General features: G+C 51.6%; 1 protein-coding gene across 1 annotated transcript; it reads left to right on the forward strand.

Moving 5' to 3' along the window:
* On the forward strand, positions 1–12,361 carry SUPT4H1 (SPT4 homolog, DSIF elongation factor subunit). Its single transcript, XM_038759263.1, has 5 exons — positions 1–123; positions 4,177–4,283; positions 11,495–11,550; positions 11,698–11,751; positions 12,054–12,361. Exons 1-5 carry the CDS (start codon positions 55–57, stop codon positions 12,119–12,121), a joined length of 354 nt encoding a protein of 117 aa, XP_038615191.1. The 5' UTR covers positions 1–54; the 3' UTR covers positions 12,122–12,361.
* The last annotated feature ends 6,221 nt before the right edge of the window (positions 12,362–18,582 follow it).

The following is an 18,582-nucleotide window of genomic DNA, read 5'->3' on the forward strand; positions in this document are numbered from 1 at the left end:
TCGGCCTGCTGCGGCTTCTTGGCAGGCCTGAGGAGAGGCCTTCCGGCGGGAGCCATGGCGCTGGAGACGGTCCCCAAGGACCTGCGGCATCTGAGGGCTTGTCTGCTCTGCTCCCTGGTCAAGGTGCGCGAGTCACTCATTCAATCGTAAATTACGTATTTACTATTCTGTTTATTTTATTTTGTTAATTTGTTTTGTTGTCTGTCCTCCCCTTCTAGACTGTGAGCCTACTGTTGGGTAGGGACCGGCTCTCTATGGTCCCCCCCACCCCCCGCCCAACCTCCTTCCCCTCCCCACAGAACCTGTATATATGTTTATACGTATTTATTACCCTGTTTACTTATTTTACTTCTATTTGTTTTATTTTGTTAATATGTTTTGTCGTCTGGCCTCCCCTTCTAGAGTGTGAGCCTACTGTTGGGTAGGGACCCATCTCTATATGTTCCCCCCCGCCTTACCTCCTTCCCCTCCCCACAGAACCTGTATATATGTTTGTACGTATTTATTACTGTATTTATTTATTTTATTTGTACATATTTATTCTCTTTGTTTTACTTTACTAATATGTCTTGTTGTCTGGCCTCCCCTTCTGGACTGTGAGCCTACTGGTGGGTAGGGACCCATCTCAATATGTTCCCCCCCGGCTTACCTCCTTCCCCTCCCCACAGAACCTGTGTATATGTTTACACGTATTTATTACCCTATTTATTTATTTTACTTGTACATATTTATTCTATTTTATTTTGTTAATATGTTTTGTCGTCTGTCCTCCCCTTCTGGACTGTGAGCCTACTGTTGGGTAGGGACCTGCTCTATATATGTTCCCCCCCGCCTTACCTCCTTCCCCTCCCCACAGAACCTGTATATACGTTTATACGTACTTATTACCCTATTTATTTATTTTACTTGTACATATTTATTCTGTTTGTTTTATTTTGTTAATATGTTTTGTCGTCTGTCCTCCCCTTCTGGACTGTGAACCTACTGTTGGTAGGGACCGGCTCTATGTGTTCCCCCCCCCCCCCGGCCTTACTTCCTTCCCCTCCCCACAGAACCTGTATAAAAGTTTATACGTATTTATTTATTTTACTTGTATATATTTATTCTGTTTGTTTTATTTTGTTAATATGTTTTGTCGTCTGTCCTCCCCTTCTAGATTGTGAGCCTATTGTTGGGTAGGGACTGGCTCTATATGTTCCCCCCCGCCTAACCTCCTTCCCCTCCCCACAGAACCTGTATATATGTTTATACGTATTTATTACCCTATTTATTTATTTTACTTGTACATATTTATTCTGTTTGTCTTATTTTGTTAATATGTTTTGTCGTCTGGCCTCCCCTTCTAGACTGTGAGCCTACTGTTGGGTAGGGACTGGCTCTATATGTTCCCCCCGGCCTAACCTCCTTCCCCTCCCCACAGAACCTGTATATATGTTTATACGTATTTATTACCCTATTTATTTATTTTACTTGTACATATTTATTCTGTTTGTCTTATTTTGTTAATATGTTTTATCGTCTGGCCTCCCCTTCTAGACTGTGAGCCTACTGTTGGGTAGGGACCGGTTCTATATGCTCCCCTCCGCCTAACCTCCTTCCCCTCCCCACAGAACCTGTATATATGTTTATACGTATTTATTACTGTATTTATTTTATTTGTACATATTTATTCTATTTGTTTTATTTTGTTAATATGTTTTGTCGTCTGCCCTCCCCTTCTGGACTGTGAGCCTACTGTTGGGTAGGGACCGGCTCCATATGTTCCCCGCCCCTGCCTTACTTCCTTCCCCTCCCCACAGAACCTGTATAAAAGTTTATACGTATTTATTTATTTTACTTGTACATATTTATTTTGTTTGTTTTATTTTGTTAATATGTTTTGTCGTCTGGCCTCCCCTTCTAGACTGTGAGCCTACTGTTGGGTAGGGACCGGATCTATATGGTCCCCCCTGCCTAACCTCCTTCCCCCCCCACAGAACCTGTATATATGTTTATACGTATTTACTACTGTATTTATTTATTTTATTTGTACATATTTATTCTATTTGTTTTATTTTGTTAATGTTTTGTCGTCTGTCCTCCCCTTCTAGACTGTGAGCCTACTGTTGGGTAGGGACCCATCTCTATATGTTCCCCCCCGCCTTACCTCCTTCCCTTCCCCACAGCACCTGTGTATATGTTTATACGTATTTATTACCGTATTTATTTTACTTGTACATACTTATTCTATTTGTTTTATTTTGTTAATATGTTTTGTCGTCTGTCCTCCCCTTCTAGACTGTGAGCCTACTGTTGGGTAGGGACCGGCTCTATATGGTCCCCCCCGCCTAACCTCCTTCCCCTCCCCACAGCACCTGTATATATGTTTGTACGTATTTATTACCCTATTTATTTATTTTACTTGTAAATATTTATTCTATTTGTTTTATTTCAATATGTTTTGTCGTCTGTCCTCCCCTTCTGGACTGTGAACCTACTGTTGGGTAGGGACCGGCTCTATATGTTTCCCCCCACCTCCTCCCGCCTTACTTCCTTCCCCTCCCCACAGAACCTGTATAAAAGTTTATACGTATTTATTTATTTTACTTGTACATATTTATTCTATTTGTTTTATTTTGTTAATATGTTTTGTCGTCTGTCCTCCCCTTCTAGACTGTGAGCCTACTGTTGGGTAGGGACTGGCTCTATATGTTCCCCCCAGCCTAACCTCCTTCCCCTCCCCACAGAACCTGTATATATGTTTATACGTATTTATTACTGTATTTATTTATTTTACTTGTACATATTTATTCTATTTGTTTTATTTTGTTAATATGTTTTGTCGTCTGTCCTCCCCTTCTAGCCTGTGAGCCTACTGTTGGGTAGGGACCCATCTCTATATGTTCCCCCCCACCTTACCTTCTTCCCCTCCCCGCAGAACCTGTATATATGTTTGTACGTATTTATTACCCTATTTATTTGTTTTACTTGTATATATTTATTCTATTTGTTTTATTTTGTTAATATGCTTTGTCGTCTGGCCTCCCCTTCTAGACTGTGAGCCTACTGTTGGGTAGGGACCAGCTCTATATGTTCATCCCACCTAACCTCCTTCCCCTCCCCACAGCACCTGTATGTATGTATATATGTTTGTATGTATTTATTACCCTATTTATTTATTTTGCTTGTACATATTTATTCCGTTTGTTTTATTTTGTTAATATGTTTTGTCGTCTGTCCTCCCCTTCTAGACTGTGAGCCTACTGTTGGGTAGGGACCCATCTCTATATGTGGTCCCCCCCTCCCCACAGCACCTGTATATATGTTTGTACGTATTTATTACCCTATTTATTTATTTTACTTGTACCTATTTATTCTATTTGTTTTATTTGGTTAATATGTTTTGTCGGCTGGCCTCCCCTTCTAGACTGTGAGCCTACTGTTGGGTAGGGACCGGCTCTATATGTTCCCCCCCCACCTAACCTCCTTCCCCTCCCCACAGCACCTGTATATATGTTTGTACGTATTTATTACCCTATTTATTTATTTTATTTGTACATATTTATTCTATTTGTTTTATTCTGTTAATATGTTTTGTTGTCTGTCCTCCCCTTCTAGACTGTGAGCCTACTGTTGGGTAGGGATCGGCTCTATATATCCCCCCCCCCCCCGCCCCGCCTTACCTCCTTCCCCTCCCCACAGCACCTGTATATATGTTTGTACGTATTTATTACCCTATGTATTTATTTTACTTGTACATATTTATTCTATTTATTTTATTTTGTTAATATGTTTTGTTGTCTGTCTCCCCCTTCCAGACTGTGAGCCCGCTGTTGGGTAGGGACTGGCTCTGTATGTTCCCCCTCCTCCCCCTCTCCATCCCCCCCCGCCTTACCTCCTTCTCCTCCCCACAGCACCTGTATATATGTTTATGCGTATTTATTACTCTATTTATTTTACTTGTACATATTTATTTTATTTATTTCATTTTGTTAATATGTTTTGTTGTCGGTCTGTGAGCCCGCTGTTGGGTAGGGACCGTCTCTGTATGTTACCAACTTGTACTTCCCAAGCGCTTGGTACAGTGCTCTGCACACAGTAAGCGCTCAATAAATACGCTTGAATGAATAAATGAATTTATTGAGCGCTTACTGTGTACAGGACACTGCCCTCACCCTGCCCCTCTCCTCCCCGCAGACCATTGACCAGTTCGAGTACGACGGCTGTGACAACTGCGACTCATACCTGCAGATGAAAGGCAATCGCGAGATGGTGTACGACTGCACCAGCTCCTCCTTTGACGGGTGAGTAATAAGCATAATAGTAATGGCGTTTATTAAGCGCTTACTGTGTGCATCGCACTGTTCTCAGCGCTGGGGAGGTTACAAGGTGATCAGGTTGTCCCACGTGGGGCTCGCAGTCTTCATCCCCATTTTCCAGAGGCGGGAACTGAGGCCCAGAGAATAATAATAATAATAATAATAATAATGGCGTTTATTAAGCGCTTACTATGTGCAAAGCACTGTTCTAAGCACTGGGGAGGTTACAAGGTGATTAGGTTGTCCCATGGGGGCCTTGCAGTCTTAATCCCCGTTTTCCAGAGGAGGGAACTGAGGCCCAGAGAATAATAATAATGCGTTTATTAAGTGCTTACTATGTGCAAAGCACTGTTCTAAGCACTGGGGAGGTTACAAGGTGATCAGTTTGTCCCACGGGGGGGCTTGCGGTCTTCATCCCCATTTTCAAGAGGAGGGAACTGAGGCCCAGAGAATAATAATAGTGGCGTTTATTAAGTGCTTACTATGTGCAAAGCACTGTTCTAAGCGCTGGGGAGGTTACAAGGTGATCAGGTTGTCCCTTGGGGGGCTCACAGTCTTCATCTCCATTTTCCAGAGGAGGGAACTGAGGCCCAGAGGATAATAATAATGGTGTTTATTAAGTGCTTACTATGTGCAAAGCACTGTTCTAATCGCTGGGGAGGTTACAAGGTGATCAGGTTGTCCCTCGGGGGGCTCACAGTCTTCATCCTCATTTTACAGATGAGGGAACTGAGGCCCAGAGAAGTTAAGCAGCAGCGTGGCTCAGTGGAATGAGCCCGGGCTTTGGAGTCAGAAGTCATGGGTTCAAATCCTGGCTCTAATAATGATGACATTTGTTAAGCACTTATAATGTGCAAAGCACTGTTCTAAGCGCGGGGGGGATACAAGGTGATCAGGTTGTCCCACGTGGGGCTCACAGTCTTAATCCTCATTTTACAGATGAGGGAACTGAGGCTCAGAGAAGTTCTACGACTTGCCCAAGGTCACACAGCAGACATGTGGTGGAGCCAGGATTAGAACCTATGACCTCTGACTTCCAAGCCCGTGCTCTTTCCACTGAGCCACACTGCCATTTGTCAGCTCTGTGACTTTGGGCGTGTCACTTCACTTCCCTGTGCCTCAGTTACCTCATCTGTAAAATGGGGATTAAGACTGTGAGCCCCCCGTGGGACAACCTGATCGCCTTAGAATGGTGCTTCGCACATAGTAAGCACTTAATAAATGCCATTATTATTATTATTATTATTATTAAGTGACTTGCCCAAAGTCACACAGCTGACAAGTGGCGGAGTCGGGATTTGAACCCATGACCTCTGACTTCAAAGCCCCGTCTCTTTCCACTGAGCCACGCTGCTTCTGTAGTAGTCACGGCGAGGGCCTCGTCTCCCCGCGCTGGGTGGCCGAGGCCTAGCACGGTGGTCGTGGGGAGGCCCCCAGGCCGGCTTGTGTACATGTACCAAGGGCCTGGCTCGAAGTCCCATCTCCCTCTCTTCCTCTCCTTTCTTGTTGTATTTGTGCAGCGCTTACTATGTGCCAGGCACTGCACTAAGGGCTGGGGTAGATTAAAATTAAGCAGGTTGGATCCAGTCCTTGTCCTACTTGGGGACCGTGTCTTAATCCCCATTTTCGGATGAGGTAACTGAGTCCCAAGAAGTGATTTGCCCAAGTCCACGCAGCAGGCGGGTGGCGGAGCTTGTTGTGGGCCCGGATTGTCACTGTTTATTGTTGTGTTGTACTTTCCAAGCCCTTAGTTAAGCGCTCAGTTGTCGTATTGTACTCTCCAAGCGCTTTGTACAGTGCTCTGCACATAGTAAGCGCTCAATAAATATGAATGAGTGACTTCCCCGACCTGTGCTCTTTCCACTAGACCACCCTGCTTCCCTCCGGCTCCCCTGGGGGACTGCGAAGCCATGGCTCTGATTCTTGAGAACTTGTAAATGCTCATAATTGTTGTTCTCCCCAGGCCCGACTCCCCTTGAGATCTCCCAGAGCCTTCTTCCGTCAATCAGTCAATCAATCATATTTATTGAGCGCTTACTGTGTGCAGAGCACTGTAGTAAGCGCTTGGGAAGTACAAGTTGGCAACATAACTGTCCTCACTCTCACCTCGCACGCTCTCCTCCCTCCCCCCCAAAAAAACCCCAGCCGGACCACATTATGTTCAGGCCCCAAAGCAGATCAATCAGAAGTATTTATTGAGCCCTGGCTCTATGCAGAGCACTGCACCGAGCACCTGGGAGCATGCAGTAGAAGGGGTAATGGGATAGACTTTTTAGACTGCGAGCCCACTGTTGGGTAGGGACTGTCTCTATATGGTGCCAATTTGTACTTCCCAAGCGCTTAGTACAGTGCTCTGCACACAGTAAGCGCTCTATAAATACGATTGATGATGATGATAGACACAATCCCGGCTCTCAAGGAACCGGCAAGGTAGCCGGGAAGATGGAGAGGAGAAGAAATTACAGGTAGGGGAAAGCAGCCGAGCTTAAACATCTGCATGTGAAGGTCAGAGACAGTGCCTGGATATGGCAGGGCTTAAATAGTATTTGAGGGCGGGATGGGGAGATGAAAGAACAGGGAAGGCCTCCGGGAGGGCAAGTGATTTGCAGAAGTTCCCGGGGGGACCCGACTGAGCGCCAGGCGCCACCGCTGCAACAAAATCAAGCCAAGAGCACGACCTGCTCCCCGGGCCACAGCAAGGTGAGAACCTGAAGGGCGGAAGAACAGGCCAGCCCAGCGCGCAAGAGCTGCAGCATCTCCTTCAGCCCAAAGGCCAACCAACCCCTGCCCCTTTCCCGAGTGATGATGGAACGGAGAAGCGGCGTGGAAGTCAGAGGGCCTGGATTCCCATTCCGGCCCCTCCACTTGTCTGTTGTGAGAATCTGGGCTAATAATAATAATAATAATGATGATGGCATTTATTAAGCGCTTACTATGTGCAAAGCACTGTTCTAAGCGCTGGGGAGGTTACAAGGTGATCAGGTTGTCCCACGGGGGGCTCACAGTCTTCATCCCCATTTTACAGATGTAACTGAGGCCCAGAGAAGTACTCTATTTATTTATTTATTTATTTTACTTGTACATATCTATCCTATTTATTTTATTTTGTTAGTATGTTTGGTTTTGTTCTCTGTCTCCCCCTTTTAGACTGTGAGCCCACTGTTGGGTAGGGACTGTCTCTGTTTGTTGCCAATTTGTACTTCCCAAGCGCTTAGTACAGTGCTCTGCACATAGTAAGCGCTCAATAAATACGATTGATGATGATGATGAAGTGACTTGCCCAAAGTCACCCAGCTGACAAGTGGCAGGGCCGGGATTTGAACCCGTGACCTCTGACTCCAAAGCCCGGGCTCTTTCCACTGAGCCACGCTGCTTCTCTGTAATGATGGCATTTATTAAGCGCTTACTATGTGCAAAGCGCTGTTCTAAGCGCCGGGGAGGGTACAAGGTGATAGGTTGTCCCACGGGGGGCTCGCAGTCTTCATCCCCATTTTACAGATGAGGTAACTGAGGCCCAGAGAAGTTAAGGGACTTGCCCAAAGTCACCCAGCTGACAATTGCCGGAGCCGGGATTTGAACCCATGACCTCTGACTCCAAAGCCCGGGCTCTTTCCACTGAGCCACGCTGCTTCTCTGTAATGATGGCATTTATTAAGCGCTTACTATGTGCAAAGCACTGTTCTAAGCGCCGGGGAGGTTACAAGGTGATAGGTTGTCCCACGGGGGGCTCGCAGTCTTCATCCCCATTTTACAGATGAGGTAACTGAGGCCCAGAGAAGTGAAGTGACTTGCCCAAAGTCACCCAGCTGACAATTGCCGGAGCCGGGATTTGAACCCATGACCTCTGACTCCAAAGCCCAGGCTCTTTCCATTGAGCCACGCTGCTTCTCTAAGCTAATCACTTGAGTTTTCCGTGTTCACTGTCCTCATCCATAAAATGGGGATTAAGGCTTTGAGGCCCATGTTGGACAGGGACCCGTGTCCAACCTGATTGGGTTGTACCTACCCCACTGCTTAGTATAGTGCCTGATACATAATAAGCGCTTAACAAATACCACTTAAAAAAAGGCAAGTAAGTGTCCTTTAGACTGCGTGCAGGGAATGTGTCTTGCGGGGGGTTCTACGGTGTTTTCCCCAGCAGGTCTGGGCAGTCAGCAGACTCAGTGTTCCTCCATTGGACTGTATATACCTGTATATATGTATATATGTTTGTACATATTTATTACTCTATTTATTTATTTATTTATTTTACTTGTACATATCTATTCTATTTTGTAGTATGTTTGGTTTTGTCTCCCCCTTTTAGACTGTGAGCCCACTGTTGGGTAGGGACTGTCTCTATATGTTGCCAATTTGTACTTCCCAAGCGCTTAGTACAGTGCTCTGCACACAGTAAGCGCTCAATAAATACAAGTGATGATGATGATGATGACTGTGGGAGGTTTCTGGGTGTCCATGGTTCATTCATTCATTCAGTCGTATTTATTGAGCGCATACTGTGTGCAGAGCACTGTACTAAGCGCTTAGGGAAGTACAATTCGGCAACATATAGAGACGGCCCCTACCCAACAACGGGCTCACGGTCTAGAAGGAGCGTGGCTCGGTGGAAAGAGCACGGGCTTGGGAGTCAGAGGTCATGGGTTCAAATCCCAGCTCCGCCACTTGTCAGCTGTGTGACTTTGGGCAAGTCACTGAACTTCTCTGGGCCTCAGTTCCCTCATCTGTCAAATGGGGATGAAGACTGTGAGCCCCACGTGGGACAACTTAATCACCTTGTATCCTCCCCAGCGCTTAGAACAGTGCTTTGCACATAGTAAGCACTTAACCAATGTCATCATTATTATTAGAAGGGGGAGGCAGACAGCAAAAAAAAAACCCCAAGTAGACAGGTGTCAATACCATCAAAACAAATAGAATTATAGATATATACACATCATTAATAAAACAAATAGAGTAATATTTACAAATATACACAAGGGCTGTGGAGAGGGGAAGAGGGTAGGGCAGAGGGAGGGAGTGGAGGCATGAAGACACACTCTGTATTTTCAGCAGAAGGTAACCTTGCAAGGATATTCTGGCTAACAAGGATGTGACAGTGTGTGTGTTCACGCTGACGTTGTCAGAAGGGTGGAGGAGTAAAGGGTGGGTGTGACTATATGATAGAGAAAGAAAGCCATTTTGGCACTCCCCACTCCAGGCAGCATTACCTCCTCCTTCCTGCCCTCTTCGGCTCTTGATGACCTTGCCAGTTTAGGGGGCGGGAAGGAAAGACCTCTTCCCACCCTCCCTCCCATTCTCACTCTTCTTGGTGGCCCCTGGCTCTCAAAATCACCCTTCTGCTTCCAGCCTCCTGAAAACGCTTGTGTGTGTTCTTTTCCCCCTACCCCTGACTGCCATCTTCAGTCATTCCCTCTTCTCACTGGCTCTGCCTCCTCCCCATTCCCAAACTGTGGTATTCTGGCAGGGAGACTGTCCCTCGGCGTATAGACTGGATCCGGGCAATAGGAGAGCAGTTAGCCACCTCTCCATGTCTTTGTCCTTCTGCTGGCCGTAGCAGACGAGCCTTGGGCTTTCCAGCGCTGCTTGGAGTTAGAAGCGACTATCTGGAGGTGCTTTATTGCCCCCCCGGGACAGCCCCCTACCCCCTTGCCTGCATGCGCCAAGATGCTCCCTCAGTTTTCGGGCACCAGTCCGTCCAGCTGTGAGAGGGGCAACTGAGTATTTTTGTCATTTGGATGTTTTTTGGTTTTTGCTTTTCCCTTTGGCTTTCCAAAGATTGGGGAAAAGATCATATTAGGTCACTCTGAATCATACGCAAAAGTAGCCTACCGCAGTGGAGCAGACCGTCCCCATCCTCCTTCTGTGCCTCTGACTTCAGGGGGACCCAGTGACAGTGTGGATGGTGCCGGGCAGGTCACCTTCACTGTTGTGGAAACCAGTCCTGTACACATCCTGCTGGCCGTGCAGTGGACCTCTCACCTGCTGGGCAGAGGGTCAGAGGAGACGTCCTCCTGGACCTTCACGGATACAGCACACAAACGCTCAGCCCCATGGATGCCCAGACGTCTCCAGACCAAAGGGTGACACCCTTCTGCTACCCCCCCAGACGCTGAGGGCAGTGCCTGCTCCTCAGAGGGCCATAATTCTAACTCCCGCCTTGGCTACCTTTCCCTTAGCCCCGGTTGCCTCCTCTCTGCAGGCCATGGGGGTATGGGTAGCTTGGCATTTAGAAAGGTAACCCTTCAGGTGTCAACCGGTGGACATCCTTTCCCGAACACCTGTGGACCGAGGGCTCGGAAGCACCAGAAGCCAAGGCCCCTGTCTCCATTCTCTTCTCATCCACCTGTCTGCACACGCTGTTCTTCTCCTCCTCCTCTTCTGCCCTCCCACTGGCTGTTTTTATTCCTCAGCTGCTCTCCCCTCCTTTCTTCTTTCTCTTCCTTCTCCCACTTTCTCTGTGTCCTGAGTGTCGCGGTGAAGCCAGGCTCGGCTGCGGTGGAAAGCAGGGCTAGGTAGCCGGTCCCTCCAGCTCCCTCCGCTGCAGGCACTTCATTCCCGTCCTCCCCTTCTCTCCCCTCCGTCGGAATGAGCAGGTGAGGTGGGGTGAGAGCAAGTCACTATTTGCCACCCCTCTTTGAAGCGTCTGGGGTTGCTGCCGGAAGCCTGGGCCGCCTGGGAGTAGTTTGGGTATCCTGGGGACCCTCACGCTCCCTTCTGCCCCCTCCTCCTTCCCTGGCCACCTTAGGGCTTCCAGTCAGGAGGCCCCAGCTGGCCTGAGCTGGCCTCTGGGGTCTCCTTGCTGCTGGCAGAGCCAAGCCTCCTTGTGCGCCCTGCTGAGACGTCCCTGTTTTAGGGAGGAGGGCTGAAACTCCTGTTTCAGCCCTCCCCGGCTCAGCCACATCGGTCCCTCCCTGGCCCTCCGACCGGCTCCCGCTCCGGGCCCCCTCCCCGTTCCTGGCCATCCGCCTGCCCCGGGCACTTAGGCTTCCAGGGCTAGGGGCCTGGGGATGAGCAATCGGCCGGGTCCTGGAGGTCCGTGGAGGCCCTGGCGGTACTGAGCTGTCGGGACGGCACCCGCCCCCCTTGCCAGGCTCTCTGACACCTGGTCTGGAGGAGTGACATTGTGGGGATTCCTGAGGATTGGGGGACTCATGCCCTTTCCCTCTCTTCCCTCCCCCACCGCTTTCTCTTGGCAGGATCATTGCAATGATGAGCCCCGAAGACAGCTGGGTCTCCAAGTGGCAGCGAGTCAGTAAGTCCAATCCACTTCCTACTCATTTCCCAACCCCCCCACCCCCGATTTTCCTCTGCCCTTGTCCCCCTGGCTCTTCTGGGGAGGCTAGGGGCAGCAGCTACTGCTTAACCTTCCTCCCCTTCCCCTTCCTCTTCTCTTTCCCAGGTAACTTCAAGCCTGGAGTGTATGCGGTGTCTGTCACTGGCCGTCTGCCTCAAGGTAACACGTGCCCCCCCACCCCCCCAGCACCCTGGCCCTGCCCTCCCTACAGTTGCCTCCTTGGGGAGGCTGGCAGGGCTGATTTATGCCCTGACCCACACGAGCCCAGTGGGAGGGAGAAGGGAGGGGAAGTGTGCACTGGTATTCTCCCACGCTCTTTTTCTCTGCCGTGGTACAGCCCAGCCAGGTGGCAGTGTGCTCACGGGGCAGGGAGAGACCATGGCCCTCCCTCCCGCTCACGCCCGGCCCCGGCCTCCCGTTTCCCCCGCTTTCCCCTGAGCCTTCTCTGTCTTGCGCCGCAGGCATCGTGCGGGAGCTGAAGAGCCGGGGCGTGGTGTACAAATCCAGAGACACGGCCATCAAGACGTAAGACGCCTCAGGATCCTTGGTCGCGGCTGCCTCTGCTCTCCTCATCCTCCGCCTCCCCCACCTCCGGGATTGGAGCCGGGACTCCTCCCCACACTCGGACTCTGTCCCTGCCTGGTCAGCGGTTGCCCCTGTCTGACTCTTGGGACATTGACCTTGGGGAACTGTTAGGTGGGGAATAGTTGCCCCATCCCCCTAATGCCAAGGGGCAAAGGGGCCGGAATAAACCAGTACGAAAACCAGATCTGGTCAGGCCTCTCCCGGTTTTCCACAAGGCCTCACTTCACCTCGCCACGGGGCCCAGGCCGGACTAGTTGGCCCTCGTGGTCCCCTCCCATTAGGTGTGGGCCCTAAGCTGGGACAGGGAAGCGGTGGGCCTCTTCCCCAGAGTCCTGGGGTCCCCGAGGCAGGGGTAGCTGCCACCTGCTCGCTTCCTCCCAGGGGTGGCCACGGGGCAGGGGGAGGAGCCTGGGGCCTGAACGGAGCCGGGCGGCTCTTAAAGCCGCGCCTTCCCACTTGTGGGCTTTTTGGCGGGAAGAGTAATGTTTCCACTCTCTCAGACCCCTCTGGCCTGCCAGGCCCAAGCTGGGGCCCCCGAACCAGGGGCAGGTTCCGTTCCTGCAGGCGAGTGAGAGTGGAGCCTAGGGCCGGGCCGGGGCAAGCTCCGCAGGGGCTTCTGTTCACACCCCTCCTCGCCCCCCAACCCGCTCTGCAAAAAGCCCCGCGGAAAGCCCCGCTGGCCGCCGCCTCGCTCCGACCCGGACGTGGCTGATCAGTGAGAATGGAAACAGGAGGTGGGGGGTTGGCGGGGGGGTGGGGAGAGGGGCGGGCGGGTCCTTTATGGTTGCCAGCCTCCCTCCTCCACCCCCCCCCCCCTCCCCCCGGAGAACTGCTTGGCGGTGCGGGGCCCTAACTGTCGGCCCTCCAGGAAGCGAAAGCCACACAGCGTGGCGGCTGCCGGCAACAGTTAGCTGTGGTGGGGGAGAGGGTGGGGGCTGGGGGGGTGGGGGTGGCGCCATCCTGTCTGTGGCCCCGCCCCCTCCCCCACCTGGTGTCCTCAAACAGCCCCTAAGGCCCAGCCTGCACCCCCTCTCCCACCCCTCAGACCACTGGGCCCAGAGCGGAGGGGCTAGGGACTCCTCCCCTGGGCCGGGTGGGAGCTGAGATGGAAAGGGGACTGCCATGTCGGCTCCTTTCCCGCCGCCCCCACCATCCGTTGCTCATAGGGAGTGGGTTCATAAGGCTCGGGGGCGGAGTCAGGGCCCGGACCACCCGTCTCCCTTGGCGGGCCTGCCTCCCTGCGCCTCCCACCACTCTCCGCATCACCCCCTGCTGATCCAGGCCCCAAGCCGGCAGCATTCATTCATTCAGTCGTATTTAGTGAGCGCTTACTGTGGGCAGAGCACTGTATTCCACCTCAGTAGGCACTTAGTGTCAGCACAGCACGGTACTAGAGAAGCGGCGTGGCTCAGTGGAAAAAGCCCGGGCTTTGGAGTCAGAGGTCATGGGTTCAAATCCCAGCTCGGCCACTTGTCAGCTGTGTGACTTTGGGCAAGTCACTTCACTTCTCTGGGCCTCAGTTACCTCATCTGTAAAATGAGGATTAAGACTGTGGGACAGCCTGATCACCTTGTTACCTCCCCAGTGCTTAGAACAGTGCTTGGTACACAGTAAGTGCTTAATAAATGCCATCATCATTATTATTATTATTACTAGATTCATTCAATCGTATTTATTGAGTGCTTACTGTGTGCAGGGCACTGTACTAAGCGCTTGGGAAGTACAAGTTGGCAACATATATACTCGGAGGAGTACGATATAGGAAGAAAGGAGCCGTGCCTCCCCTCAAAGAGCTGTCGAGTCAGGGGAGGTAGCCACTAAACTAAATTACAGGCACCGGAAGCAACTGAGTGTCAGGAAATGGACCTAGGTTGCCGACTTGTACTTCCCAAGCACTTAGTGCTTTGCACACAGTAAGCACTCAATAAATACGATTGAATGAATTGAATGAATGTGCGGTGAAGGAGATGGTTCAAGTGTAGAGGTGATGCTGAAGGGGGGGAAATGTCGGGGGGTGAGAGCTTAGCCGGGAGGGAGTTTCTGCGTGATGCACGGAGGGGTGGGCGGCCTCTGGCCCCTTACCCTTTTCTCTTCCGCAGTAAAAGCCCCTACCCGATCCCCAGGGGGTCAGCAGCACCACGTGGCCCTCCCTACTCCTCCCAAGATAATTTGCAGCTTCCCTGGTCTCTGTAGCCCTGTGCCCCTTAGATCCTGGCCTCCCCCAGTCAATCAGTCTGGTGTTAATTGAGCAGCACCGTCTGTGTGCAGGCCACCAATCAATCAATCAATCAATCGTATTTATTGAGCGCTTACTATGCGCAGAGCACTGTACTAAGCGCTTGGGAAGTACAAATTGGCAACGCATAGAGACAGTCCCTACCCAACAGTGGGCTCACAGTCTAAGCGCTTTCAAAACTTTAAGCGCTTACAAAAGTAGAAACAACAGAGTTGGTAGACGCAACCCTTGCCCTCAAGGAGCTGAGTGAAGGATGGCCAAATCTGACAGGTGGACAGGTGCGTGGCTCAGGCTGGACCTCGGGCTCGGGTCTCCGCTGTCAGAGAGCCGCGGTGTGTGCAGGGCGGCCCCGAGCCCGCTTGCCGGTACCTGTCCCGGGGTCCGGCCGCTGGGCCGACACACAGGCCCGGAGCACCAGGGCCAGAGGCCAACTCGGCGCCTATAGGGTGGCCCCGAGGGCCCTGCCCTCTGGCTCACAGTCTAAAAGAGCCCACAGCACCTGTATATATGTTTGTACGTATTTATTACCCTATTTATTTATTTTACTTGTACATATTTATTCTATTCGTTTTATTTTGTTAATGTGTTTTGTTGTCTGTCCTCCCCTTCTAGACTGTGAGCCTACTGTTGAGTAGGGACCGGCTCTATATGTTCCCCCACCCAGCCTTACCTCTTTCCCCTCCACACAGCGCCTGTATATATGTTTGTACGTATTTACTACCCTATTTGTTTATTTTACTTGTACATATTTATTCTATTTATTTTATTTTGTTAATATGTTTTGCTGTCTGTCTCCCCCTTCCAGACTGTGAGCCCGCTGTTGGGTAGGGACCGGCTCTATATGTTCCCCCTCTCCCCCTACTCCATCCCCCCTTCCCCTCCCCACAGCACCTGTATATATGTATATATGTTTGTTCGTATTTATTACTCTATTTTACTTGTACGTTTTTATTCTATTTATTTTGTTAATATGTTTTGTCGTCCGTCCTCCCTTTCTAGACTGTGAGCCCGCTGTTGGGTAGGGACCGGCTCTATATGTTGCCAGTTTGGACTTCCCAAGCGCTTAGTACAGCGCTCTGCACACAGTAAGCGCTCAGTAAATACGATTGAATGAATGAATGAATGAATGTCCACTTCGGGGGACAACCAGGCCGCCCAACTGGGGAGCTGAACCGGTTGCAAGGTAGGAAACGGGGAGCGGCGCTATGTAGAGCGGGCTGACTGCCACGTGCTTCCACCCGCCCCGGGGTTTTGGGGTGTCACCCTCCCATCTCAGCCCTGGCAGCTCCCGGGCCCCCCTCCCCCCAGACTGTTCCCGCCAATGCAGGAAGCCCTCCAGGAGTGAGTGAGGAGTTGCTGGACTGAAAGCCGCACTGAGCACTCGGGAGGCCGCTGGCAGGAAGGGAGGGCCCAGGAACTCTGTCTCCTGGCCCCTGCCAGCCACTGAGGCCTTCCCGGGGGAAGAAACGCCAACTCCCCATTTCCCCTGAGTCAGAAGAACTGGTGGGGGGGGCCACCCCACCTGCTCCTATACCTGGTGAAGGGCTGCCCATCCACCAGCAGAACTGGCCTTTGGGACAATCAATCAATCAATCATATTTATTGAGCGCTTACTATGTGCAGAGCACTGTACTAAGTGCTTGGGAAGTACAAATTGGCAACGTATAGAGACAGTCCCTACCCAACATTGGGCTCACAGTCTAAAAGACAATGACAATGGGAAGTGACAACTCCTTGTGGGCAGGGAATGTTTCCCTCCTTTCTTCTGGGCTTCTCAAGCGCCCGCTACAGTGCCCAGCACCGAGTGAGCGCTCATTCATTCATTCAGTCGTATTTATCGAGTGCTTACTGTGTGCAAAGCACTGTACTAAGTGCTGGGGAAAGTACAATATAACCACAGGCACGCGCCTGCCTACAAAGAGTGCGCAGTCTAGAGGTACCGGTTATAATCAGGTGGGACACAGTCCTTGTCCCACACAGGGCTCCCTGTCTTAATTCCCACTTTACAGATGAAAGTTAAGGGACTTGTCCAAGGTCATACAGCAGATGATCAATGGTATTTATTGAGTGCTTACTATGTGCAGAGCCCTGTTTTAAGCCCTTGGGATAGTACAATATAACAGAATCACATGCTGCTACCTCTACCACCCCGGGAAGTCTTGAAGTGAGGGCTCCAGGAGCTACTGGATTAAAGGGTGCAGGGAATGTGGTTGGCAGGGGCTCACCCTGGAAGCAGAAAGGCTCCCGGAGAGGGATGGGGCAGGAAGGAGGAGGCTCTCCTTTAGGGGCAAGCTGAGCACTGGACTGGGCATAGGGGTGAGTGTTGGGCCCACTGTTGGGTAGGGACCGTCTCTATATGTTGCCAACTTGTACTTCCCAAGCGCTTAGTACAGTGCTCTGCACACAGTAAGCGCTCAATAAATACGATTGATTTGATTGTTGGGAGTGGGCTCGAGTGACTGCAGGTCTTCATCCTGGCTGCTGGACTAAGTTGGTGACTCTCCCAAGCGCTTAGTACAGTTCTCGGCACCTAAAATGCCCTCGGTAAATACCACTGGTTGATCGTGGATCGAGCGGAGCAGTAAGCCGCACACTGGGCTGGGTGCTGGGCTGCCCTCCTCCAGGTCCGCGGGCTCTGTTCCACCTCCAAAGCTTCAGAGGAAGTAGGGGTGGGGAGGGGGGCTGGGGCAGGGCCCGTTTGGAGGCGAGAGAGGTTGGGGACTGGGCCGAGGAGCGGCTCTGGGCGCATTTCAGTTTCTCTGTTCGGTTGGGTTCACTTCCCTAGTTCCACGGTGTAGTAGGGTGTGGGGGAGGTTGTTGGGTGGGTTTGTGCTCGCTCACTCAGGCGAGGGATTGGGGTTAGACCGACAGAAGGACTTCCCGGTGGTGAGGCGAGGGGTGCGAGCCCCGGGAACGGGCAGCCCCCTCCCCCAGCTCCCAGCCTAGTGGAAAGAGCGTGGGCCCAGGAGTCAGAGGTCCCATCCCGGGTCTGCTGTGTGACCTTGGGCAAGTCATTGACTCATCTGGGTCTCGGTTTCCTCATCAGTACATTGGGACGAAATACCGGTTCTCCTTCCCCTTAGACTGTGAACCGCATGTGGGATGGGGCCTGTGTTCATTTTGGATCTACCCCAGAGCTTGGGACGTAGTAAACCACCATCATCAATATCATTATTATGATATTATAATAATAATACTATCATTATTGTGATAGTATGATAATATATTAATAATAATACTAACTTGAAGAAGCAGGAGAGACCCCATTTGCTCTACTACTTCGGCTTACCCTGCAGGGGGGCAAGGAGACAAATTTCGTGACCATTGAGGTTCTTCTAGGTCGCTGCTTTTGGGGGGTTGGTGGACTGGAGCGGGGAGGGGGCACAGGGGCCTAGCCAAGCTCCAAACCCTCCCTGCCATAGACACGGACCCCAGGCTCACGTAGCCAGGGTGTCACACGCGGTCAACCACAGTCCCGGAGGCGTGCGGGCACAAACACACACTGCCTTGAGTACACCTCACCCTCAGCAGGGTGGCGGGGGGGGGGGGGGTTGTCCTTTCTATCCCCTCCCCACAGCCACTGTTCCCCCGTTTTGCCGCCTGGCTGGGCACCCTGGGAGCGAGGAAGAGGAGGGGCCCCGAGGAGGGGAAGAGGGAGGGAGGGCAACCGGCCCCACATCGGATTGGAGGGCCCTGGGTGTGTTTTGTCCTTATTTGGCTGGGAAGGGCGAGGGGTCTGGGCCTCCCTCCCATGGGGCCCTGCTTTCTCACTTCATCTTTTTGAGGTTTGGCCAGGGCCCGGGACTCACTTTAAAACCCACTCTCTAGTTGAGTCACTCTCAACGGCCTCCGGCTCCCCTGGGCCGTAGCCGGAGAAGCCGCGGGGAGCCCACCCCAAGAGAGGCCCCTGCTCAGGGGCTCCGCTCTGTAGCCTCCTCTTCCCCACCTCACGCCTGCGCCCTCCCCCAGCCAGTTTCCGGCAGTCCGTCTTCATTCCGGTCGTTGCCCAACCGGGAAGTCCTTCCTCGTGTCCGAGCTCGGTCTCCCCTGCTGCATCCTAATTGTCTGTGCAGAGCCGCCAAAGCCGATTCCTGTCCCCCGTAGAAGAATCCTTCAGAGGCGGCGAGATTCTAATCCCGCCTCTGCCACTTGTCTGCTGTATGACCTTG

Source organism: Tachyglossus aculeatus, chromosome 17 (assembly GCF_015852505.1).
Source record: "Tachyglossus aculeatus isolate mTacAcu1 chromosome 17, mTacAcu1.pri, whole genome shotgun sequence".
NCBI classification, from domain to species: domain Eukaryota; kingdom Metazoa; phylum Chordata; class Mammalia; order Monotremata; family Tachyglossidae; genus Tachyglossus; species Tachyglossus aculeatus.